Source organism: Nannobrachium achirus (assembly GCF_963921795.1).
Source record: "Nannobrachium achirus genome assembly, chromosome: 7".
Taxonomy (NCBI): domain Eukaryota; kingdom Metazoa; phylum Chordata; class Actinopteri; order Myctophiformes; family Myctophidae; genus Nannobrachium; species Nannobrachium achirus.
In genome coordinates this window covers 71,720,269-71,747,140 of record NC_137816.1, presented here as the reverse complement: position 1 = coordinate 71,747,140, position 26,872 = coordinate 71,720,269, and the positions used below count along the sequence as shown (strand labels likewise).

Here is a 26,872-nt window from a genome sequence, read left to right as displayed (position 1 = left end):
AGAGCATCCTGGAGAGAGCTGTCTGAAGACCCATCACCACTAAAGACCATCCTGGAGAACTTCATGAAGACAGACCATCACTGAAGAGCATCACTGAAGAGCATCACTGAAGAGCATCACTGAAGATAGACCATCCTGAAGAACTTCCTGAAGATAGGCCTCCACTGAAGACCATCCTGAAGAGCAGAGCTGCTTGAAGCCTCAGGATCCGGTGGACTCTCTCAGCTCCAAGGCATCTCCTCAGATTCGTATATGGAAAGTGCTGCAAGGAACAGAAACAACACATGTGAAAAACGAAATAAACTCAGCACAAAAAGAAAGGAAACATATTAATAATTAATTATATCTCCCCTTTAATAATACCAAATTGTATTGTGTTGTTTAATAATACCAAATTGTATTGTGTGTATAAATGTTAATGTGTCTGGTGAACTACCCCCGGAGAAACCTCATTTGGGCATGCTGTGAGCAGGAACCACATCTCGGAGAGGCATAGCCGTGGAGCGAGTGGTTCCGAAAGGAGCTAATACGTAAACAGTACCTTAGGAAGTCTAGGGCTTTAGAGATCATAGTTTTATATAAACAGTAACTTAGGAAGTCTGGTGGAGGCATATAGTTTTATATAAACACTACCTTAGGAAGTCTGGTGGAGGTTGATACATATAGTGTTATATAAACACTACCTTAGGAAGTCTGGTGGAGGTTGATACATATAGTGTTATATATCTGAGGGAGTCCGGGGCTTTGGAGATCATATTTATATAGTTTTATATAAACAGGGTTAGGGTTAGGGTTAACAGTACCTGAGGAAGTCTGGGGCTTTGGAGATCATAGTTTTATATAAACATGGTTAGGGTTAAGGTTAGAGTTAGGGTTAGGGTTAAGGTTAGGGTACCTGAGGAAGTCCGGGGCTTTGGAGATCATGTTCTCAAAGTCCTGGAAGGACATCTTGCTGTCTCCATCCAGGTCAGCCTCCTCCATGGCCTTGTCACACACCAGCGTCACCTCCTCTGGGGACAGCTCTCCTTTGGTCAGCTTGTTCAACGTCTTCTCCAGGTCCTCTTTGCAGATGAAGTTATCCATGTTGAAATCTATAGAGAAGACAAGATATATACAATATTACACTGTATGTATGCTGTATATGTATGGGTCTTCTCCAGATCCTCTTTGCAGATGAAGTTATCCATGTTGAAATCTACGAGAGAAGACAAGATATATACATATTATATGTATGTATATTGTGTATGTATGATCTTCTCAAGATGAAGTTATCCATGTTGAAATCTACAAGACAAGACAAGATATATAATTATTATATGTATATATGTATGAGTCTTCTCCAGATCAAGTTATCCATGTTGAAATCTATAGAGAAGACAACATATATACAATATTATATGTATACTGTATATGTATGAGTCTTCTCCTGATGAAGTTATCCATGTTGAAATCTACGAGAGAAGACAAGATATATACAATATTACACTGTATGTATATTGTGTATGTATGATCTTCTCAAGATGAGGTTATCCATGTTGAAATCTACAAGACAAGACAAGATATATACAATATTATACTGTATGTATGCTGTATATGTATGATCTTCTCAAGATGAAGTTATCCATGTTGAAATCTATAGAGAAGACAAGATATATACAATATTATACTGTATGTATGCTGTATATGTATGATCTTCTCAAGATGAAGTTATCCATGTTGAAATCTACAAGACAAGACAAGATATATACAATATTACACTGTATGTATGTATATTGTGTATGTATGAGTCTTCTCAAGATGAAGTTATCCATGTTGAAATCTACAAGATAAGATAAGATTTAGATCAAATCTGAAGCACTAAAATGTATAAGTCTACCTACTGGTGGCGCTACAAAAGGCATACCGGTTAGAAGAATGCAGGCCAGATGTTTTACCTTGGCCTCTAGGGAGTGAGTAGGGAGTGAGTAGGGAGTGAGTGTGCATACAGCGTTTTATGCCGATCGGTGCAATTATTGGTCAAGACACAACTCGGCCTGTTATAGCATGACTATAGTAACAATGAAAATGTTGGCATTTCTTCCTCATCCTAATGGGAATGTGAGTAAGTAAGTAACTAGTGGGAACTGATGCTGACCTCCAAAACCTGATCAACCCCTACAAGCCCACCTGTTCACTCAGATCAGCCAACACAGGGATGCTGACAGAACCCTCGCTAAAAATCCACTCGTCCTAGACTCTTCTCCCTCCTGGCCCCCAAACTGTGGAATAAACTCCCTGTCGCACTTAGAACTACAAACTCACTCCCTAGCTTCCATTAGAACTACAGACTCACTCCCTAGCTTCCATTAGAACAACAGACTCACTCCCTAGCTTCCATTAGAACTACAGACTCACTCCCTAGCTTCCATTAGAACTACAGACTCACTCCCTAGCTTCCACCGTGGTCTGAATTCTAAATGGGTGAGGTTTCCTTACCGTAGATCTTAAAAGCGTAGATAATTTTAACCCCTTCCTTACCGTATATCTTGAAGGCGTAGATAGTTTTAACCCCTTCCTTACCGTATATCTTGAAGGCTTAGATAGTTTTAACCCCTTCCTTACCGTAGATCTTAAAGATAGTTTTAACTCCTTCCTTACCGTAGATCTTGAAGGCGTAGATAGTTTTAACCCCTTCCTTACCGTAGATCTTAAAGGCGTAAATAGTTTTAACTCCTTCCTTACCGTAGATCTTGAAGGCGTAGATAGTTTTAACCCCTTCCTTACCGTAGATCTTAACCCTCTAAGGCCCACTGTTGTAATATTACAACGTTTGTATTTTATCCAAAAAAAGGTTTAAATGATTTTATTTTAGCTCCCCCTACCACCTAAACATCACCATTGGATTCTATTGTTTAGTATTACAATGCCATTGGCCACAATATTTGCATATAAATACCCCCCACAGGGGCTGACATTCACACCCGCCACACCCGCTGACATTCCAGAGTTTTGACGAACAACATCTCACTTTTTCATGGAAGCTATTCCTCACAAAAACATAAGTAAAATGCCTTTACTATTTTTTTTGGTGATCATTAGAATGTCTAGAACATGTACATATGTTATTATTGTGAAAAATATCCCCCATATGTAAATTAGAGCATGATTTATGATTTATGATTTATGGCTATAAAACCTTACAAAAACATTTTTTTGAAAAAAACATTACATTTTCCTGTGATTAGGACTCCTACAACACCATCTGATTTTTTTCAATTTTTTATTTCAAGTATTTCTATATTTGGGCCTTAGAGGGTTAAAGGCGTAGATAGTTTTAACTCCTTCCTTACCGTAGATCTTAAAGGCGTAGATAGTTTTAACTCCTTCCTTACCGTAGATCTTAAAGATAGTTTTAACTCCTTCCTTACCGTAGATCTTAAAGATAGTTTTAACTCCTTCCTTACCGTAGATCTTAAAGGCGTAGATAGTTTTAACCCCTCGCGGGGAGGTTTCACACAGGGCAGAGAACATGTCCACAAAGTCGTTGAAGGTCAAACTGCCCTGGCCGTCCTCCGAGAAGGTTTCCACGATGCGCTCTCTGAACGGGTTCTCCTGGAGGGGGCGACAAAGAGCAGAGATGGATTTATTTACTAGGGCTGTAACCATAGTAACCATAGTAACCATAGTAACCATAGTATCTAACAATCCATATCAGGGGTGTAACAATATAGTAGCTGAATGTGAATCTAACAATCCATTGTAATTCGCAATGATCTACTACTGTATATGGATATGCAAAAGCAAAATATCGTACCACTTTTTATCGAATCGTTTTGCAATGCAAATAATCGATTGTATGAAAACTAACTATTTGTGCCTTGTATTTAGCAATTTCTCAGAGGGAAAACTAAAAAGAGGGTTTAATTACTTTTACTCTTGGTCTATGGATAAATGTGTGTAATCTGTGTTCATGTCAAGGTGCAGGTTTGTCCATATGTGTTGTAATATAATGTGCATGCATTTGCAAGAGAATCACAGTGTTTACATCATCCATGTATCGTATCGTATCGTATCGCCATGAATGAACCAACACCATCCATGTATCGTATCACAGTGTTTACATCATCCATGTATCGTATCACAGTGTTTACATCATCCATGTATCGTATCACAGTGTTTACATCATCCATGTATCGTATCGTCAACCATCTATGGTGATGTGTATCGTATCGCTGTTAAATGTATCGTTACACCCCTAGTATTTATCTCAGACAGACAGACAGGCAAGCAAGCAGACAGACAGGCAGACAGACAGGCAGGCAGGCAGGCAGACAGACAGACAGGCAGGCAGACAGACAGACAGACAGACAGACAGACAGACAGACAGACAGACAGACAGACAGACAGACAGACAGGCAGGCAGGCAGGCAGACCTTCAGTTCAGGCATGGGTTAAGCCAAGGTTAGGGTTAGGTTTAGGGTTACTGGGTTAGTTACAGGGTTAGTTACTGACCTTCAGTTCAGGCATGGGTTAGGTTTAGGGTTAGGTTTAGGTTTAGGGTTAGGGTTAAGGTTAGGGTTAGTTAGGGTTAGGTTTAGGGTTAAGGTTAGCGTTAAGGTTAGTTACTGACCTTCAGTTCAGGCATGGGTTAGGTTTAGGTTTAGGTTTAGGGTTAGGTTTAGGGTTAGGGTTAAGGTTAGGGTTAAGGTTAGTTGCTGACCTTCAGTTCAGGCATGCTGACGATCAAAGCCAGAGGAAGTTTAACGTCTGGATTGTTGGTGTAATCCATGGGAACCATCTGAGGGGCCAGCTCTCTGTATCGACCATGTAATCTGTAATGTAAATACTTTAATACTTTAATACAACATATAAATACATGTAATAAATGAATGGATTGTTGGTGTAATCCATAGGAACCATCTGAGGAGCCAGCTCTCTGTAGCGACCATGTAATCTGTAATATATAATATATACTTTAATACTTTAATACAACATGTCATATAAATACATAACATGTAATATAAATACATGTAATAAATGAATGGATTGTTGGTGTAATCCATAGGAACCATCTGAGGAGCCAGCTCTCTGTAGCGACCATGTAATCTGTAATATATAATATATACTTTAATACTTTAATACAACATGTCATATAAATACATAACATGTAATATAAATACATGTAATAAATGAATGGATTGTTGGTGTAATCCATAGGAACCATCTGAGGAGCCAACTCTCTGTAGTGCCCATGTAATCTGTAATATATAATATATACTTTAATACTTTAATACTTTAATCCATAGGAACCATCTGAGGAGCCAGCTCTCTGTAGCGCCCATGTAATCTGTAATATAAATACAATATTTAATCTGTAATATAAATACAATATGTAATCCATAGGAACCATCTGGGGAGCCAACTCTGTAGCGACCATGTAATCTGTAAATATAAATACTTTAATACTATACAACATGTATTATACAGTATGTAATCTGTAATATAAATACAATATGTAATCTGTAATATAAATACAATGTGTAATCCATAGATAAATCTGAAGAATCCCCCACAAGGTTACACATCTAAACTCCTCAATCTGAAGAATCATCTAAACTCCTCAACCTGAAGAATCATCTAAACTCCTCAATCTGAAGAATCATCTAAACTCCTTAATCTGAAGAATCATCTAAACTCTCTAAACTCCTCAATCTGAAGAATCATCTAAACTCTCTAAACTCCTCAATCTGAAGAATCATCTAAACTCTCTAAACTCCTCAATCTGAAGAATCATCTAAACTCTCTAAACTCCTCAATCTGAAGAATCATCTAAACTCCTCAACCTGAAGAATCATCTAAACTCTCTAAACTCCTCAATCTGAAGAATCATCTAAACTCCTCAAGCTGAAGAATCATCTAAACTCCTCAATCTGAAGAATCATCTAAACTCCTCAATTTGAAGAATCATCTAAACTCAATCTGAAGAATCATCTAAACTCCTCCATCTGAAGAATCATCTAAAATCAATCTGAAGAATCATCTAAACTCCTCAACCTGAAGAATCATCTAAACTCAATCTGAAGAATCATCTAATCATCTAAACTCCTCAACCTGAAGAATCATCTAAACTCCTCAATCTGAAGAATCATCTAAACTCCTCAACTGAAGAATCATCTAAACTCAATCTGAAGAATCATCTAAACTCCTCAACCTGAAGAATCATCTAAACTCCTCAATCTGCCACACCTTTAGGAAGAATCCCCACACGGTTACACATCTAAACATGGTTACACATCTAAACATGGTTACACATCTAAACATGGTTACACATCTAAACATGGTTACACATCTAAACACGGTTACACATCTAAATACGGTTACACATCTAAACATGGTTACACATCTAAATACGGTTACACATCTAAACATGGTTACACATCTAAATACGGTTACACATCTAAACATGGTTACACATCTAAATACGGTTACACATCTAAACACGGTTACACATCCAAACATGGTTACACATCTAAATACGGTTACACATCTAAACATGGTTACACATCTAAACATGGTTACACATCTAAACATGGTTACACATCTAAACACGGTTACACATCTAAACATGGTTACACATCTAAACATGGTTACACATCTAAACACGGTTACACATCTAAACATGGTTACACATCTAAACATGGTTACACATCTAAACATGGTTACACATCTAAATACGGTTACACATCTAAACATGGTTACACATCTAAACATGGTTACACATCTAAACATGGTTACACATCTAAACATGGTTACACATCTAAACACGGTTACACATCTAAACATGGTTACACATCTAAACATGGTTACACATCTAAACATGGTTACACATCTAAACACGGTTACACATCTAAATACGGTTACACATCTAAACATGGTTACACATCTAAATACGGTTACACATCTAAACATGGTTACACATCTAAACATGGTTACACATCTAAACACGGTTACACATCTAAACACGGTTACACATCTAAATACGGTTACACATCTAAATACGGTTACACATCTAAACACCTCAATCTTCCACACCTTTAGGAAGAATCCCCACACGGTTACTCATCGGCACTCTGAAACTCTTTAACTCCTTGACCTCAGTAAAACTAACACTGGTGAATGCTAACCTGGTTTCAGAATGGAAACCCGCCCGACCCACACTGGAGCTTAAAAATGCTACGGACTTGCCTGGTTAATAAACCAGACTGCACTCAACACCACCCTCTGGCGGTAGTGGTGTTGTAGTGAAGTCTGGCCCTCTACATTACTAAGCTTTTTCCACTAGCCCGATGAAAGGGATAGCCAATCAGGGCTGTAGGCTTGGGGCACGTGGTGGGTGGTGGCCTGGTTCAGAACCATTCAGCCAATCAGGCAGGTCTTTGTGTAAACAAACACATCCCCCTTCCACTCTCATTACAGACATCAAACAGGTCGTAGTCTTTGATGCTTTCATTGACTAACGAGCTATTGACACTTGTATGACTCAGTCAATTACCGCAGTTCATAACCCCTTTGAAGTTCAAAGGGAGCACCAGGCCCGCTGGCCTAGTGGTCAAGGCGCATACCACATACTAGGCTATGATGCCTGCTGGCGTCGCCGGTTCGATTCCCGATCCGGACGACCTTTGCCACATGTCATTCCCCATCTCTCTCCCCATTTCCTGTCAGTCTACTATCCTATCAAATAAAGGCATAAAAAGCCCAAAAACAAATCTTTAAAATATAAAACATATTTCCCTTGTAGACAGAGTTTACCTGGAACCCCTAACATATACTGTGGAAGTGGAAACTGTTACATCACGCACACACACACACACGCACGCACGCACGCACACACGCACACCCTGAGGTCCCCAAAGTGATGTAAATTTGCACTAAGAGCATTTTATTGAATACTGAAGCATTTTGATGTGATTGTGTTGGACGAACAGAACCGTCCTCAGGTGTCAGATTAGATTAGACTGATGCTGAGAGCAATGATGCCATCACACACACACACACACACACACACACGCACACACGCACGCACACACACACACACACACACACGCACGCACACACGCAGCGCCGGCGGGCCGTATACGCAGACCACGCACTCTGTGTAGGGCCCCCGCCGATCAAAAGGCCCCCCACCGCCCCCTCCTCAGCAGAAAAGAACTACTGCTGCATGGTTAATCGTTTTCAAACCGAAATCGCGATGCGAAATCTCGCGATTTAGCAATCGCAAAGGCTTTCTCTGCGAAGTAGACTTCCCAAGCAATATGGAGACGTTTTAATTTTTAAAATCCCTTCATAATTGACTTTGCAATGATCAAATCAAACTGTGGTGACTTTCTTTGCTTCCGCGCATCTCCACACCACTGAAAGAGAAAGTGAATGTGATGTTGTGCATGCATGGATATGATATTCATTTAATGTCTTTATTCTATGTGTACTGTGCAGTGTGCATGCATGGATATGATATTCATTTAATGTCTTTATTCTATGTGTACTGTGCAGTGTGCATGCATGGATATGATATGATATTCATTTAATGTCTTTATTCTATGTGTACAGTGAGTGTGCATGCATGGATATGATATTCATTTAATGTCTTTATTCTATGTGTACTGTGCAGTGTGCATGCATGGATATGATATTCATTTAATGTCTTTATTCTATGTGTATTGTGTACTGTGCAGTGTGCATGCATGGATATGATATTCATTATCTGGGTTAGGCAGGCAGTGGAACTAAAGCAGAAAAAACATTAAAAACTATAGGCCCTAATGCTACTCTACTCCTTTGTATACAGTTCCAATATGGTGAACTATAAAAACTGCCATCTGGCCAGTCATATATAGGCTATCAATGACATCGGGGATCTTCATATATGGGCATAAAAGGGATTCTGGGGAATACCCATATATTGACTTTTATTAGGTGTTAGGATGCATGGAAGGAAAGGACTTTAAGGAAACACACACACACACACACACACACACACACACACACACACACACACACACACACACACACACACACACACACACACACACACACACACACTGTAAACAGGGTAAGGATGTAGTGAAGGAAAGGAAACACATTGTAAACAGGGTGTAAGGATGCATGGAAGGAAAGGATGTAAGGAAACAAACATACTGTACCTTAATATCTCCTTCCTGGTGAAGAATGTACAGTCCTGCATAAATATAATAAATATAATAAATATAATAAATATCACTGTTTAATAATAAATATCACTGTTTAATAATACACTGTTTAAATGTACAGTCCTGCATAAATATAATAAATATGATAAATATAATAAATATAATAAATATAATAAATATAATAAATATCACTGTTTAATAATACACTGTTTAAATGTACAGTCCTGCATAAATATAATAAATATGATAAATATAATAAATATAATAAATATAATAAATATCACTGTTTAATAATACACTGTTTAAATGTACAGTCCTGCATAAATATAATAAATATAATAAATATCACTGTTTAATAATAAATATCACTGTTTAATAATACACTGTTTAAATGTACAGTCCTGCATAAATATAATAAATATGATAAATATAATAAATATAATAAATATAATAAATATCACTGTTTAATAATACACTGTTTAAATGTACAGTCCTGCATAAATATAATAAATATGATAAATATAATAAATATCACTGTTTAATAATAAATATCACTGTTTAATAATACATATCACTGTTTATTAATACACTGTTTAAATGTACAGTCCTGAATAAATATAATAAATATCATTATTTCATGTCCTAGTCCAGTGTTTCTCAACCTTTTTTCTGCATGGACACAACCCAAGAATCCATGGTCACACCAACATATTACGGAGGTGTAAATATCATCACTGTCGGGCAGAAACCTCGTATCTCCAAGTATCTGTACGTTTCTTCACAAGTAAAGCCCTGCTTCATCATACAACAGTAGTGACAGTTTAAAATGATAAATACAATGCTGGCTTTCAAGGGGCACACTTGACCCTTCTCAGGGGCCACCAAAGGTCCCCAGGACCAGTGGTTGAGAAACACTGTTCTAGGGCACGAGGGCAGATCAGCTTTCATAGCTCCCCTCACACACACACACACACACACACACACACACACACACACACACACACACACACACACACACACACACACACACACACACTTTCTATTAGCAGCTAAGCATATGTTCTGTTCCATCCTGGTTGATCCAGATAGATTCAAATTAAAACATTCTTATAATAATACATTATAATTTATTATAATTACCTGATAAGCTTCAAACTGTTCATCTGTGAAGGTGCTTTGTTTGTTTCCCATCCTCTTTACTCCATTTACATGTCTGCTCCTAGATGTACCCTGTAATATGTATAATATAATATATTATATATACTAATATATTACATCCTCTTTACTCCATTTACATGTCTGCACCTAGATGCACCCTGTAATATGTATAATATAATATATTATATATACTAATATATTACATCCTCTACTCCACTGACATGTCTAGAGCTGCCTGTACCCTGTAATATGTATAATATAATATAATATAATATAATATATAATATACTAATATATTACATCCTAGTCCACTGACATGTCTGCTCCTAGAAGTACCCTGTAATATGTATAATATAATATAATATAATATAATATAATATATAATATACTAATATATTACATCCTAGTCCACTGACATGTCTGCTCCTAGAAGTACCCTGTAATATGTATAATATAATATAATATAATATAATATAATATAATATAATATAATATAATTGCGACCGTCAGGGAGCAGTTTACTATGAAAACCTCCACCGTCCGTCCGTCCGTCCGTCCGTCCGTCCGTCCGTCCGTCCGTCCGTCCGTCCGTCCGTCCGTCGGTCACACGTCACACGTCACACCTTTGCCCTGCTCATATCTCCGCATCAGTATGACATCACACCACATGTGTACGCAAACCTTTGTGTACGTTGCTGTGGCAACAGTCTGTTGTTGCTGGTCTGTTAGTGTACGTTAGCAACCACCTTAGCAACCATGGTTTTACCCTAGCAACCAACTGTTTACCCTAGCAACCAACTGTTTACCATAGCAACCATGTTTTTTTACCCTAGCAACCAACTGTTTACCATAGCAACCAGATACGCAGAGCAGGGATCTCCATATATGGGCATAAACAGGTGAAATCACACTGATGTCAGATACTCAGAGCAGGGATTTCTCCATAATATATGGGCATAAAAGGGATTCTGTTAGGGATCTCCATTTATGGGCATAAAAGGGATTCTGTTAGGGATCTCCATATATGGGCATACAAGGGATTCTGTTAGGGATCTCCATATATGGGCATAAAAGGGATTCTGTTAGGGATCTCCATATATGGGCATAAAAGGGATTCTGTTAGGGATCTCCATATATGGGCATACAAGGGATTCTGTTAGGGATCTCCATATATGGGCATAAAAGGGATTCTGTTAGGGATCTCCATATATGGGCATAAAAGGGATTCTGTTAGGGATCTCCATATATGGGCATAAAAGGGATTCTGTTAGCTGTTAGTGATCTCCATATATGGGCATAAAAGGGATGCTGTTAGGGATCTCCATATATGGGCATAAAAGGGATTCTGTTAGGGATCTCCATATATGGGCATGAAAGGGATTCTGTTAGGGATCTCCATATATGGGCATAAAAGGGATTGTATCCCAGATGATGCCCTGTTAGGAGATCCACACTAACAGAATCCATATATGGTCCTACCGGCAGCTGCTATAAGCCAACCCTGGCGATAAGGTCTGAGTCGAAGAAATGCTTCTTTCCTGGCAAGAATTGCCCCTTTATACTGTAGGGCTCGTTTGTGTATTGTATGACATCACGCCACATCATCGGCTGAGGACTGTGTGATGTCATCATATCTCCATATATGGAGACATAAGTTGCTCATGCCCAAATATGGGCTGGTGAGGTCAGACTTAGTGTGATGCGTAGGTTATCTCCATATATGGAGATTCAACTTCAATGAGTAACCATGGCAAACTGTCAACTGCCCGTATGTCTTGATAATTGGTAAAACAAACTTTTGGCCTATTTGTGGAGATAAGCGACCAACGGTCGCTTATCTCCCGATTAGGGAGTCTTACTGGTATAATATATAGGCCTATATATATATATATATATATATATATACACACACTAATCTATTACATCCTCTCTAGAGATTGATGCACACACAATAATAACCATAGTCTTAATCATATTCATAATAGTAATCATTCTAGCGTTCTTCCTACAAGATACACTGTAATAATATAATCTACCTATAGAGATACATTGCAGGGGTGTCAATTGGGTATGGCAGGGGTATGCAGCTGCCATACCCTGGGTCCAGGGGGGAAAATAAAAGTTACTTTTAAATATAAATCAATGTCTTTTTCTCTATCTGCGCTGGTTATTATGTTGTTAAATTACAGTAAAATAACTACAAATGCAAAATTTTACAAAATGGTCACTTTAACAAGGTAGCCTATTATAATTATATTCTCCCCATCTTGACAGAATGGTATATTCCCAGGTTCCGCAGGTCAGCTGCACAGGTGCAATGCATTATTGTTAATTGTGGCACGTTTACTAACATGCCAAGTTTAGCTGCACTTGAACAACCGTTCCAGGCTGCCATATTCAGCCCAAGAAACAGTAGAAACCTGTGTAAAAAACGGACATTGTTTTCAGACATTGTGAAAATAGCCGATCTACAAGCTCGCTGCGAGGCGTTGTGAGCTTGTAGATCGTCTATTTTCACAATAGAACCGTGTTATCCAAAATCTAATGCCTCTTTTCCACGAGGACTCCAATCTTTGCCATACCCTAGCTTTGGCTGAATTGACGCCACTGATACACTGTACAATAACATCTTACAGTGTGATGTCAGATCAAACTAATCATAACAATAATCATTATAATAAATGATATAATCTTACTAATCAGAATAAAATCCATCCTCCAGTTGAACAGCGTCGCCGCATCACAACAATAATCTACATCAAACGTTCCAACCGCTCCTCTAAACGGCCGTTTTTAGCCGTTAAGAAGCACTTTAGACCGTTGAGGTGATCTTTACACCCTAGAATCCTTTATAGATCCTCTCTTCAGACCGTTGAGGTGATCTTTACACCCTAGAATCCTTTATAGATCCTCTCAGCTCGCTGTTGTTCCGTGTGGAAAGCATAGAGTTCTAATCAGAAGGTCTCAGCTCGCTGTTCTGTTCATTATTCTGTGTTTCGTCGTAGATTTCAGATCATCATCATCTTCATCATCTTCATCATCCTCTCTGAGGAGACGCAGCTGTGATGTGGGAGGCGCAGTTACACCGAGCCGCCGCCAGGCGGCGTCGTTTGTCCGCAGTGGAGCCTTTAATGTCATGTGTGAACATACTGTGTAAAGCAAGGGTCTTCAACGTTTTCAGCCCAAGAAGGACCCCTTAACTGAGAGAGAGATGAAGCAGGGACCCCTTAGAGAGAGATGAAGCAGGGACCCCTTAGAGAGAGATGAAGCAGGGACCCCTTAGAGAGAGATGAAGCAGGGACCCCTTAGAGAGAGATGAAGCAGGGACCTCTTAACTGAGAGAGAGATGAAGCAGGGACCCCTTAGCTGAGAGAGAGAGAGAGATGAAGCAGGGACCCCTTAGCTGAGAGAGAGATGAAGCAGGGACCCCTTAGCTGAGAGAGAGATGAAGCAGGGACCCCTTAGCTGAGAGAGAGATGAAGCAGGGACCCCTTAACTGAGAGAGAGATGAAGCAGGGACCCCCACAACATGTTCATAGATTCCATATAGTTTCATTGTTTGACAGCACAATCATCAGTGTATTTTGGATTCATGTCAATTTGTGTTTTCAGATATTTAACCACTTGAACCGTCAATACTTAATAAACTTGACCTTTCACTCTGTACTTAGTCTGCTCTTTTTCCCCTCTACACCAAACCTCTTTGCTGAAAAATACAAGCTCACAACGCCTCGCGCTGCGAGGTGTTGTGAGCTTGTAGATCTGCTATTTTTGGCTAAAGTTCTCCAAATATGGACACTATAGGGTTCAAGTAGTTCATATAAAAATAGGAGAAAAAAAGTTTGTATCCCACAAAGATTTGGAGGACCCCCTGTTGTAACTTTGGGGACCCCCTGTTGAAGACCCCTGGTGTAAAGCAATAGTTCTTCTCAACCAGTGGTCCGGGGACCACCGGTGGTCCTCGAGGGGGTTCCAGGTGGTCCCCAGCTAAATGATGGAGGATTTGGTAACTAAATGGACCCTTATAGATCTTTAACTCTAATTAGTGAAAAATGAAACCAAATGGACCCTTATCTTCAACTCTTTCTTGAGAGTGTACAAATGGACATTTGGTTCCATGTGTACACTCTCAGAGTTACAGAGCTGTAAGGGTCCATTTGGTTCCATGTGTACACTCTCAGAGTTACAGAGCTGTAAGGGTCCATTTGGTTCCATTTGTACACTCTCAGAGTCACAAAACCTGTAAGGGTCCATTTGGTTCCATGTGTACACTCTCAGAGTCACAGAGCTGTAAGGGTCCATTTGGTTCCATTTGTACACTCTCAGAGTTACAGAGCTGTAAGGGTCCATTTGGTTCCATGTGTACCCTCTCAGAGTCACAAAACCTGTAAGGGTCCATTTGGTTCCATTTGTACCCTCTCAGAGTCACAGAGCCGTTTTTTGATTGATTGATTGATTGAAGAATTTATTAGAAGTTTGCAATAGAAAAAAGTACAGTTTCATGACAGTACAAATCACTGGTACAAGGTCAACTAAAAGGAGATCCTAGAAAGCCGAGGCTTATTTCCACAGGAACCACACTTTAAGTATCTCATATAACATTGAAAGACAGACGGATAGAACATACATTATCTAGGATAATATCAGTTTCAAAAGCATAACATCAAATACAAAGGCAGAAAAAAGAATAATAAAAAAGGGGGGGGGGGGCATGGGGGCTTAGTCTATTTACAAGTCACGGGTAGCAGCTGTCTGAAGGTGACTTCATACCAATTTTGAAGGAGACTAGGGATTTGCTCTCCTTTAAAGGACCTACACCATGAATTTTCACTTTTTCTATTTTAAAACCTTTTTTTGGGGTCCCACTGGCACCTTCTATCCTCACAAAGTCCTATTTCTGTACATTGTGTCTTTCTCTGGTTTTGGGAAGACAGAGATGAAAAGCTTTCCACGGGTTCTCAGAACAGTGCTGTTCTGAGAGTTGACGCATGTGACGTCACACGCGTTTCCCGTTTTTTTTTTCAGAGTAAAAAAAAAAAAATTCAAAAACCCTAACCCTTTTTTTTCAAAACTTTTTTTTTTCAAAACTTTTTTTTCAAATTTTTTTTTCAAAAAACTTTTTTTTTTCAAAAACTTTTTTTTTCAAAAACTTTTTTTCAAAAAACTTCTTTTTTTTCCAAAAACTTCTTTTTTTTCTGGAAAAACCCCACTAGATGCGCCCCTGAGCAAACAGAGGCCGTTTTGGTATTGCAGCTGGAGAGCCTCATTATAGTAGAGCTAGAACAAACAAAAATAATGGTCAGAGTGTTTGTTGAGGGTTAAAACCTGTCTAAGACTCAATTTTGAGCATATATTTATACAAAAAATATAGTTTTAAAAGCATGGTGTAGGCCCTTTAAGGCTTGAGGAAGGGCGTTCCACATGTTGATGGTATAGCAGGAGAACGAGTTAGCGCCTTGTTTAGTGTTAAATCTACGCTGATGATGATTAGTGGAGCTGCCTCTGGTGTTATGGTCGTGAACATCCTTGACCTTTAAGAAGTAGTTTGTCAGGTACATGGGAATCTTGGAGGTGTAGTGTATCTTGTACACCAGGCCCATTGCAAGATGCTGTACTCTGTCAGCTACTTTGAGCCATCCCACGCTTTCGTGGTGATGATCGGTAAGGTGGGTCAGAGGTGGGAGACCAAGCACAACCCTAATTAGTTTGTTTTGGGCTGTTTGAAGCTTTAACAGAAGTAAATGCTCTTAATGCCACCAGCGCTAACCGCTAGACTATCAAGACCCGTAATGGTCTATTTGGCTCTCACATGCACGCACGCACGCACGCACGCACGCACGCACGCACGCACGCACGCACGCACGCACGCACACACACACACACACACACACACACACACACACAGTGGTCATCTGGGCTGTGGAGGCTTACTTTAACCAACCTGGCAACCAAGGCATTTCCTCTCAGCATAAGGTAGCTTTTTGCCCTGTTTGGTAGACGTTAGGTTGCCTCTATATTTAATATAAAAGAGTTTAAAATCTATAAAGTCTTGTGTTTATGACTCTAGTGGACAGTTCTGTCATTACACTGCAGTGTGGAACATTTTAAACCCAAGTTTTTTATTATGATATTTGTTTTAATTAAAGGAGCTAGTCAACCTTTTCTTGAAAAATGGATGCTAAAATAAAAATTACGTTTCGAAATATTTTATAAAAAAATAAGCTTCATACATGTTTTTCAATTCAAAAATGATCACAAAAAGCGCAAAATAATGATAAAATAATCATTTTGTCCGTTGTCGGCCCGACACTTTGTTTACATTCTAGTCTAACACTATCAAAGAATAAACTAGGATCTAAACAAAGTGTCGGTCTGACACTGGCCAAAATTATTATTTTATTATTATTTTATGCTTTTTGTGGTCATTTTTTAATTGAAACACATATATGAAGCATATTTATTAATACAATATTTTTGAAACATTATTTTTATTTTAGCATCCGTTTTTCAAGAAAAGGTTGACTAATGGCTCCTTTAAGGTAAAATGAATTACCTCATGCTGTTAACCAGGAAGTGACGTTGCCAGACCCTAAGGTACTTTTCTGCCTTGTTTCCTTCAAGCTGCCTTGATTTGTTCCTAGCTTTGTTCCAGTGTTTATTTGTACAAGGCTTGGATTAAATCAGGGGTCTTCAACAGGGGGTCCGGGACCCCTAGGGGGTTCTCAGAGTCACTACAGGGGGTCCTCCAAATCTTTGTGTGATATGGCCTATAAACATTTTTTCTTCTTGCATGCACTTGAACCCTAGTGTCCATATCCTGAGAACTTTAGCCAAAAATAGCCGATCCACAGAGCTTGTAGATCTGCTATTTTCAGCAAAGAGCTTTGGTGTAGAGGTGAAAAAGAACAGACTAAGTACAGAGTGAAAGGTCAAGTTTATTAAGTATTGGCGGTTCAAGTGGTTAAATATCTGAACACACAAATTGACATGAATCCAAAATACACTGATGATTGTGCTCTCAAACAATGAAACTATATGGAATCTATGAACAGGTTGTGGGGGTCCCTGCTTCATGTCTCTCTCAACTAAGGGGTCCCTGCTTCATCTCTCTCTCAACTAAGGTGGCCCTGCTTCATCTCTCTCTCAACTAAGGGGTCCCTGCTTCATCTCTCTCTCAACTAAGGGGTCCCTGCTTCATCTCTCTGAACTTAGGGGTCCCTGCTTCATCTCTCTCTCTCAACCAACTAGAAGCAGTGCTCTTCAGAGCACAGGTCCCCACCAGGCCAGGCGTCCTGGTGGTGCTACTGTATAATAGCACAGGTCCCCACCAGGCCAGGCGTCCTGGTGGTGCTACTGTATAATAGCACAGGTCTCCACCAGGCCAGGCGTCCTGGTGGTGCTACTGTATAATAGCACAGGTCTCCACCAGGCCAGGCGTCCTGGTGGTGCTACTGTATAATAGCACAGGTCACCACCAGGCCAGGCGTCCTGGTCGTGCTACTGTATAATAGCACAGGTCTCCACCAGGCCAGGCGTCCTGGTGGTGCTACTGTATAATAGCACAGGTCCCCACCAGGCCAGGCGTCCTGGTGGTGCTACTGTATAATAGCACAGGTCTCCACCAGGCCAGGCGTCCTGGTGGTGCTACTGTATAATAGCACAGGTCTCCACCAGGCCAGGCGTCCTGGTGGTGCTACTGTATAATAGCACAGGTCTCCACCAGGCCAGGCGTCCTGGTGGTGCTACTGTATAATAGCACAGGTCTCCACCAGGCCAGGCGTCCTGGTGGTGCTACTGTATAATAGGCCAATGTAAAAAGGGTGGCATGTGTTCTTCACCTTAGACCTTTCATGGCAATCGGACGCTGCGTGCATGATTTGAAGCATTATGTTCCAAAAAATGTGTTTTGCTAAAGTCTACCTGCTGGTGGCGCTATAACAGGCCAATTTGAAAAGGGTTAGCATTTGTTCCTTGACATAGTGTGAATATGTGTTGCAAATCTCACAGTAATCGCAAGCTGCGTTGATGATTTGAGGCATTTTGTTAAAAAACGTAGCAATCCTGCAAAAGACAATATTAGCCAATTAGGATGGAATATGAAATATCAGACGGATCGGACTTGATCACATGACTATAGAGACACTGCGTACTGATTTGCATGATTGAAAACATTCTCTCCCCCAAGCCTTGATGAGAGCAGAGATATGGCCAGTCGACGTGCTGGGCCCCTGATTCAGCCCGGGAAAAAGAGTTGTAGAGGCCCTCAAATCTTTGCTACTCAAAGATTTGTGACAAAGTGACAAGCCAGTGGGCCAATTGAGTTATTTTGTCGTTGTCGGGTGGAAACCTTGTATGTCCAAAACTGTTTGTTTTGTATTTATCATTTTAAAAATGATTTAAACTAGTGAAAACAGACGATCTACAAGCACACAACGCCTCGCACCGCAAGGCGTTGTGTGCTTGTAGATCTGCTGTTTTCACTACTTTTGTGCGACGGCCTTGAATGATGAAGCAGGGCTTTACTTTGCGGGAAAAAAAATTACAAATTTGAAACTTGGAGATACGAGGTTTCTGCCCGACAGTGATGATTTACTTTGTTGGCCACCCAGCCCCCAAAATGGAACGAAGGCCGACATTTTATTGTTTACCTAATGGCCGGCCGGGAATGAACCGGCCGTTCGGGAGTTGTCCTGCTTTTCCCAATGGCCAGCACGTCCCTGGATATGACCTAGAAACACATGTGAATCTGAGCAGTGATGTCACTAAAGGGTTAACGGGTTGAAGGAAGTTAGGAAGGAGTGTCCTGAACACACACACACACACACACACACACACACACACACACACACACACACACACACACACACACACACACACACACACACACACACACAGTGAGTCACACATCAGCCTCTATAAAAGCAGGTCCCGCCCTGGAAAAGAGTGCACAACGCAGCAGAACCGCACACTGTGAGGTAGGACACTGTGTGTGTGTGTGTGTGTGTGTGTGTGTGTGTGTGTGTGTGTGTGTGTGTGTGTGTGTGTGTGTGTGTGTTGTTGAATGTGAGAAAAAAGAGAAAAAAATCACTTTTTATGGTTGAAAAAAATAACTTTTAGAGATTTATGTTGACGATGAGAACAGAACTGAAGGAGTGTTAGGGTTAGACCTTTATACTTTAATACTTTAATACTTTTATACTTTTATCAGTTATCAGGTTGAGGTTTAGAGTTAAATAATCTCATGCTCAGTTCAGTGTTGATGTTGACATTAAACTGTGATTTAGTTTTAATCAGTCTTTTGAATAGAATTCCATAGTTTTAGTCTCAGGGTCCTGTTATCGCCCGGTCACGGTGCCTTACCCCTTATTCCTACACATCTTTGCCTCTTTTTTTACTGTTTTCAGAACATTTTAAAACACTTCAAATAGCAGATCTACATCGACTCGTTGTGAGCTTGTAAACGGGCTTGTTGAACGATTTAAAAATGGTTTTCAAAATAGTAAAAAAGAAAAATCCCAAAAATGTTTATGGATGAGGAGTAAAAAGGGCCCATAGTGTTTTGAATGAAACTCATTTAGTTTTAGTCATATTCATCTGAAATGTTTTAGTTTTAACCTAGTTTTAGATTTTAGTTGACTAAATCTACACTTGATTTAGTCGACTAAAATGTATTTTGGTGGTGCCTTGATGGAGTTGAAATGCTTGATTTATAACTCAGATGTGCACCGAAAATAGCAGATCTACAAGCTCACAACTAAAGGGATGGATCTCGTTATTTTTTATTGATAATGAGCACCTTATCAATCCTGCTTATTGATCCAGGCTTTAGTAAGCCACCGTTGAGCCTTTTCTAATATTTTGTGGAAAGACTTGAGACGATGAAATTCTGACCAGTTGTGACTGTGAGTTTTAGTCTGACCAACGTCTATGAAGATGACAGGGTTAGGGTTAGGGTTGTCGTCTATGAAGATGACAACTGACAAAACTAACACATATTATCATTAAATATCATTAAAACAATCATTCTTTAGTGTGCAATAAGAGTTAAATGGCTTTATATTATGAATAGTACTGTAATAAGTTCTTGATGGCCTCTTGTCCTGATTGGTTAAACATGACGTCATGGGCGCTGTGCTGGATAACATGTTGATAAGCCCACAGCTTATTGATACCTGGTAATCAATACATGTGTTATCAAGTTTATAGAGGGCCCTTATTGTTTCCTGCTCCACACCTATTCACAACGTGTCTCTAATGCAGGGGTTTTCAAAGTGGGTGACGGGGCACCCTGGGGTGCCGTGAGATCATGTGATAATATTTGGAATTTATTTGGACACTTGAAAAAATATTTAGTATCATTTTAAACTTGAAGTACAAAGTTATTTTCAGTCAGTTCTAACCAAAATGGCTGTTATCTCAACGTTTTCCTCACAACATAATCACTAAAATATCGTCACTGTCGGGCAGAAACCTCGTATCTCCAAGTTTCAAATGTGTACGTCTTTTGGTAAAGCAAAGCCCTGCTTCATTGATTGATTGATTGAAGACTTTATTGTCAGTTTGCATAGGAAAAGGTACAGTTTCATGACGGTACAGTTCACTGGTACAAGGTCTACTAAAAGGAGATCCATGAAAAGACTAAGCTTATTTCCACAGGAAACCATTAAAGTATCTCATATACAAGACTGTCACACAAAACTAGTGAAAACAGCCGATCTACAAGCACACAAGGCCTCGCGATGTGAGGCGTTGTGTGCTTTTAGATCAGCTGTTTTCACTAGTTTAGTACATTTTATAGATGATAAATACAAAACGGACGGTTTTGGACATGCAAGGTTTCCACCCGACAACGACGATATGCTATAAATATAAGGTGCTGGGAGTGAAAATTATAATGTAGGGGTGCCTCGGATTAAAACAATATTTATGAGGTGACCTGAGACAAAAAGGTTTGGGAACCCCTGGTCTAATGAATGAATGCATGAATGCATGAATGCATGCATGAATGAATGAATGAATGAATGAATAATTATGCAACAATGAGTAGTAATATTTGACAGGAGTTTTATAATAGACCAGTGTTTCTCAACCACTGGTCCTGGGGACCTTTGGTGTGCCCCTGAGAAGGGTCAAGTGTGCCCTTGAAACAGCTTGAAAGCCAGTATTGTATTTATCATTTTAAAAAATGATTTAAACTAGTGAAAACAGCCGATCTACAAGCACACAACGCCTCGCACCGCGAGGCGTTGTGTGCTTGTAGATCTGCTCTTTTCACTACTGTTGTGTGACAGCCTTGTATGATGAAGCAGGGCTTTGCTTTGCGAAGAAACTTACACATTTGAAACTTGGAGATACAAGGTTTCTTCCCGACAGTGACGATATTTACAACCCCGTATTATGTTGGTGTGACCATGGATTCTTGGGACATGAAAAGTGTGACCATGCAGAAAAAAGGTTGAGAAACACTGTAAATATTAAGGACGTCGCATGTCACACTGAGGTGTCTTACTAGTAATAGATAATACAACTGTACTTTGTATCACACAACTTTTGATATGCTTGGTTTTATTGTTGATAAATTAATGTCTTACTTAATCATGATAAAACCTATCGTTTGTTTTGTCTCAGTTCATCAACTGAACCTTTGGTCCGTGTCTTGCCTTATCAATGAACTTCTAACACTTTGTTTACTAATTATGAACACCATTTTAAAACAGTTTATTAGTCTAACCCTAACCCACGTTGTGAGCTTGTAGATCAGCTATTTGAGGTTTTTCAAACATTTCAACATGACTGGTGTCGCGCGCGTGCAAGACACCAATCATGTTGCCATACCTTAGCAACAGGCATGATACATTTGAAGTACATTCTATTTTTCCCCCCGTTTCTACAGTTTCTTGGGCTGGATATGGCAGCCTGGAACGGTTGTTCAAGTGCAGCTAAACTTGGCATGTTAGTAAACGTGGCACAATTAACAATAATGCATTGCACCTGTGCAGCTGACCTGCGGAACCTGGGAATATACCATTCTGTCAAGATGGGGAGAATATAATTATAATACCTTGTTAAAGTGAATTTTGCATTTGTAGTTATTTTACTGTAATTTAACAACATAATAACCAGCACAGATAGACAAAGAGACATTCATGGATTTATATTTAAAAGTAACTTTTATTCTCCCCCCCTGGACCCAGGGTATGGCAGCTGCATACCCCTGCCATACCCAATTGACGCCCCTGGGGCGTCAACCTCCTATTCCCCTGGGGGAATAGGAGGTTAAAAAGGCCTTTCTATAAAAATGCTTCTGGGGTGGTACCTGGAACTAAATATTTTGAGATGGGGGGTCCGTGGCCAAATACATGTCATCTTGGGCGTCCTTGACATGAAAAGGTTTGAGCACCACTGACATGGAAAAATACGTTTCTTGCACACATTTTTACAATTTCTCAAAAATAGCAGATACAAGCTCACAGCGCGGCACTCGGTGCCACGCTGTGAGCTTGTATATCTGCTATTTTTCAATAGCTCATTCATGGGGGGCCCGCAGTGAATCCTTGTACCCAGGGCCCAGGATTTGGTGTGACGCTCCTGGTCACTCTGTTTGATGTTGGAACCTCCAGAAGTGCCAAATCAGAGGACCTAGGGTTCCAACTGGTCTCTTAGATATTGTGGTGCGGGTTAGGGTTATTAAGGCCATTAAGAGCTTTAAAAGTCAACAATAAAATCTTAAAATGGATTCTAAAAGCAGCCTGATGAATGAATCAAACTGTTTTAAAGAGTTAAGAAGTGGTTAAATCTGTGGGTGTGGTTTATCTGCACTGTGATTGGCTGATAATCTCTGACCTGGAATGTAAGGGGGAGATGTGACTGGGTGTGTGCATGTACACACACACACACACGCACACACACACACACACACACACACACACACACACACACACACACACACACACACACACACACACACACACACACACACGCGCGCGCGCGCACGCACGTGCACACGCATAGACACCCACTATCAGTGCTGTATAATTTCTGCCCACTGTAATTATGTTACTATAGCAACAGCCGACAGCATGCAAACACCACACACACACACACACACACACACACACACACACACACACACACACACACACACACACACACGCACACGCACACACACACACACACACTGCACTGAGTTTACCGTTCTGTGAACTTTATGAAATGTTGTAATGATTATGAAATATGAAAATACTTCCAAGTGGAGTAATCTAAAGTAGTTCAATACATTTACTCTATTAGTGAAATATAATTCTAAGGTACTTTTACTTTACTGGAGTATTTCAGTACTTTTACTTTTCCAGTGTTCAGTAATTTGCACTTCTCAGAGGTAAATAAATACCGTACTTTTACTCCACTACATTTATTTGAACCTTTAGTTACTTTGTAGATTTATAAACATACATTAACCACTTCAGCCCTGTGTACATCTGGGACAGCATGACACATTGTGATCTTGTAGATCTGCTATTTTCTAAAGATCTTTTATCTACATTTGAAAACTCATAATGAGTACTTTCTACTTGTGGTACTTTAAGATACATTTTGATATACGATGCATTTTGTACTTTTACTCAAGTAAATTTAGAATTCTGGACTTTTACTTGTAACAGAGTATTTGTACTTTATAGTAGTGATACTTCAAGTAAAAAACTGAGAGTACTTTTTACAATTTTTATTGACAATGTAAACTTGCATAGTATTGTAAATACATACATATTATTAAGTGTGCCTGCCATGCAATGCAATGGCAAAACACTTATTGTAATCCGCCATACTTAATAAAAATAATAATAATGACGATCCCACAAATTTCGGCACGTAATAACTGCCGCACAATTTACGCCACCCCCGCAATATATACATCAAAACGTGCGGCTCTGTCGGGAATGGGGTGCTATTACTTTTCTTTCCGATCCGCGTTACCATGGCGACGTAATTCGCAAAAAATAACGCCCAAAAACCCCATTGACTTTGAATGGGGGACTCCGAAAAAGAAAAACAGAAACTTTGGCTTCACATTACTCTGGCATACTTTTGCCTAGCAACGTGATTTAAACTTTAAAACGCTCACACGACTTTGGACTTTCCGGCCAATAGGGACGAGATGTAATTGATTAAGCCCCGCCCCTCTGTATTCCTATTGGCTGGGCTTTAAACAGCCATAACTCCTGTTCACAGCATGGTACCGTCTTGAAACTTGGTGTCTGGACTTAAACGGCCAATAGGGACTTATTGCTTAAGCCCCACCCCTCTTAAGCCCCGCCCCTATCTTCCTATTGGCTGAGCTTTAAACAGCTGTAACTCCAGTTTGCAGCATGGTACCGTCTCGAAATTGGCGTGAGAACTTAGATGGCCAATAGGGATGAGCTGTAATGATAAGCCTCTCTGTCTTCCTATTGGTTGAGCTTTAAACCGCCATAACTCCAGTTTGCAGCATGATACTGGTCTCAAACTCGTGGGTGGTCCAACAGACTTAAAGGCTAACCTCTAATGCTAACCGCTACTTCCGCTAATGCTAATGATAAAAATGCTAATGCTAATGCTTAAATGCTAATGTTAAAAAATGATAATGCTAATGCTACAAATGCTAATGCATACACTTAGCGAGCTGCAGGCACACTTAAAATTTCGTAGGAATTTTCTTTTCTAGTATGTATATATAGGCCTATATGTATACTGTATGTGTATTTATATATAATATATATACGTATATTATATGTATATATAGGCCTACATGTATACTGTATGTGTATTTACATATAATATATATACATACATATTATATGTATATATAGGCCTACATGTATACTGTATGTGTATTTACACCAGTAAGACTCCCTAATCGGGAGATAAGCGACCGTCAGGTGACATGTATACACAAAGAGGGCTGTAAGTGGCATTGGTTCCTGAGTGTAGGGGGACGTGTAGACATAGTGTGTACCGATTTGTGTGATTTTAGGGCAAAATCTGTAGGAGCAGTGTCCAAAAATGTGTTTTGCAAGAATCGGCCTCCTGGTGGCGCTAGAAGAGGGGCATGTGAGAAATGAGGGGTGGGGTCTCCGCGTTGCCTTGGCGGACGAATAGGTACCGGCCCCGGCTCTCCCGGACGCTCCTAGCCCGAGTTACGACATTTTATGTGAGCTGCAGTGGAGGGGGTCCTCCACTGGGGGCGCCACCACTTTTGCATCCGTTCTGGAGCACCAGGAGTCGGTGGTCCCCGGGAATTCCCCGTGAGCAGCCCCGTTGGGGTGGTCATTTGGTCATTTTTGCACATTTGGTCATTTTTTACATCTGGGGGTCCCCCAGGGACCTGGGGGTCCCTGGAGCTCCGGGGGTCCTTGGAGGTTGTAGTTTGGCAGGCAAAACTGCAATGCATTTTTCACTCCATAAGAAAACTCTAGAGTTACACTGTTATCTCTGTTCCTTATTAGCTACACACACACACACACACACACACACACACACACACACACACACACACACACACACACACACACACACACACACACACACACACACAGAGGGTGCCAGTCTGTTATTGATTCAACATTCCACACTGATTTGATCATGTGTGTGTGTGTGAGAGAGAGAGAGAGAGAGAGAGAGAGAGAGAGAGAGAGAGAGAGAGAGAGAGAGACAAGCAGGCAGGCAGGCAGGCAGGCAGACAGACAGACAGACAGACAGACAGACAGACAGACAGACAGACAGACAGACAGACAGACAGACAGACAGACAGACAGACAATTCAGTTCAATTCAATTCAATTCAATTCAAAGGAGCTTTATGGGGCTGTTAAGTATGACATCATTTTGTAGGCAGAGGAGAATTTCTGCCCCCATTTTCCGTGAATCTTTTTACTATTTTTACTATTTACACATTTTTCTTCTCTTTGTTGTTGAAAGGAAAGTGTTAGAATTACTTTAGTCGTTATTCTTTAGTCGTTGTTTTTTGAAATAGCGAGGGACAGAAAATGCTCTGGGGGCAGATTCTCCTCTGCCTACAAAATGATGTCACGGCTTAAAAGCCCCATTGGCATGAGAACATATATGTTTACATTGCCATATACAGGGTACAAATAGCAGCATTATTTTCCTCATAATGCATTTAAAGGTATCAGCTCTGTTTCATACTGTATGTACTAGGTCTAGATGTCAATCCATGGTTTGTAGTCCTTAGGGTGGTTGTGTTTCTAGCCTTCTTTTGTTGCAACAGTTCACAAGTCTTGGTGCTGTGTTCGAACATTGTTGTATTTCTCCCAGTAGGTATGGGAGTTTTTATGTTTTCCAACTCACTTCGGGTGTGTGTAATCTGTGGGAAGAATGTGTCTCTGATGTCTTGGTATAGAGGACGGACAGAGAGACAGACAGACAGACAGACAGACAGACAGACAGACAGACAGACAGACAGACAGAACCACCCATCATAAAGTCAGTGATTGCAGCTTGTATAGGGTTAGGGTTATATTGTATATA

At 40.0% G+C, this 26,872-nt stretch overlaps 2 protein-coding genes across 2 annotated transcripts in view; one reads left to right on the top strand and one right to left on the bottom strand.

The window, feature by feature from the left end:
- Positions 1–240: 240 nt before the first annotated feature.
- Positions 241–10,388, bottom strand: LOC308288255 (calcium and integrin-binding family member 2-like; the record flags this gene model as incomplete). Its single annotated transcript, XM_080729647.1, has 6 exons — positions 10,332–10,388; positions 9,186–9,220; positions 4,700–4,811; positions 3,444–3,591; positions 896–1,091; positions 241–262 (listed from the first exon to the last, which is right to left on the bottom strand). Exons 1-6 carry the CDS (start codon positions 10,380–10,382, stop codon positions 241–243), a joined length of 564 nt encoding a protein of 187 aa, XP_080585773.1. The 5' UTR covers positions 10,383–10,388.
- An 8,921-nt stretch (positions 10,389–19,309) lies between these two features.
- The window catches only part of LOC308288413 (annexin A2-A-like), a 29,695-nt gene continuing 22,132 nt past the window's right edge, over positions 19,310–26,872 (top strand). Inside the window, exon 1 of the mRNA XM_080729848.1 lies at positions 19,310–19,324. The gene's annotated coding sequence lies outside the window, so the exon portion shown is untranslated. The remainder of the gene's footprint in view (positions 19,325–26,872) is intronic.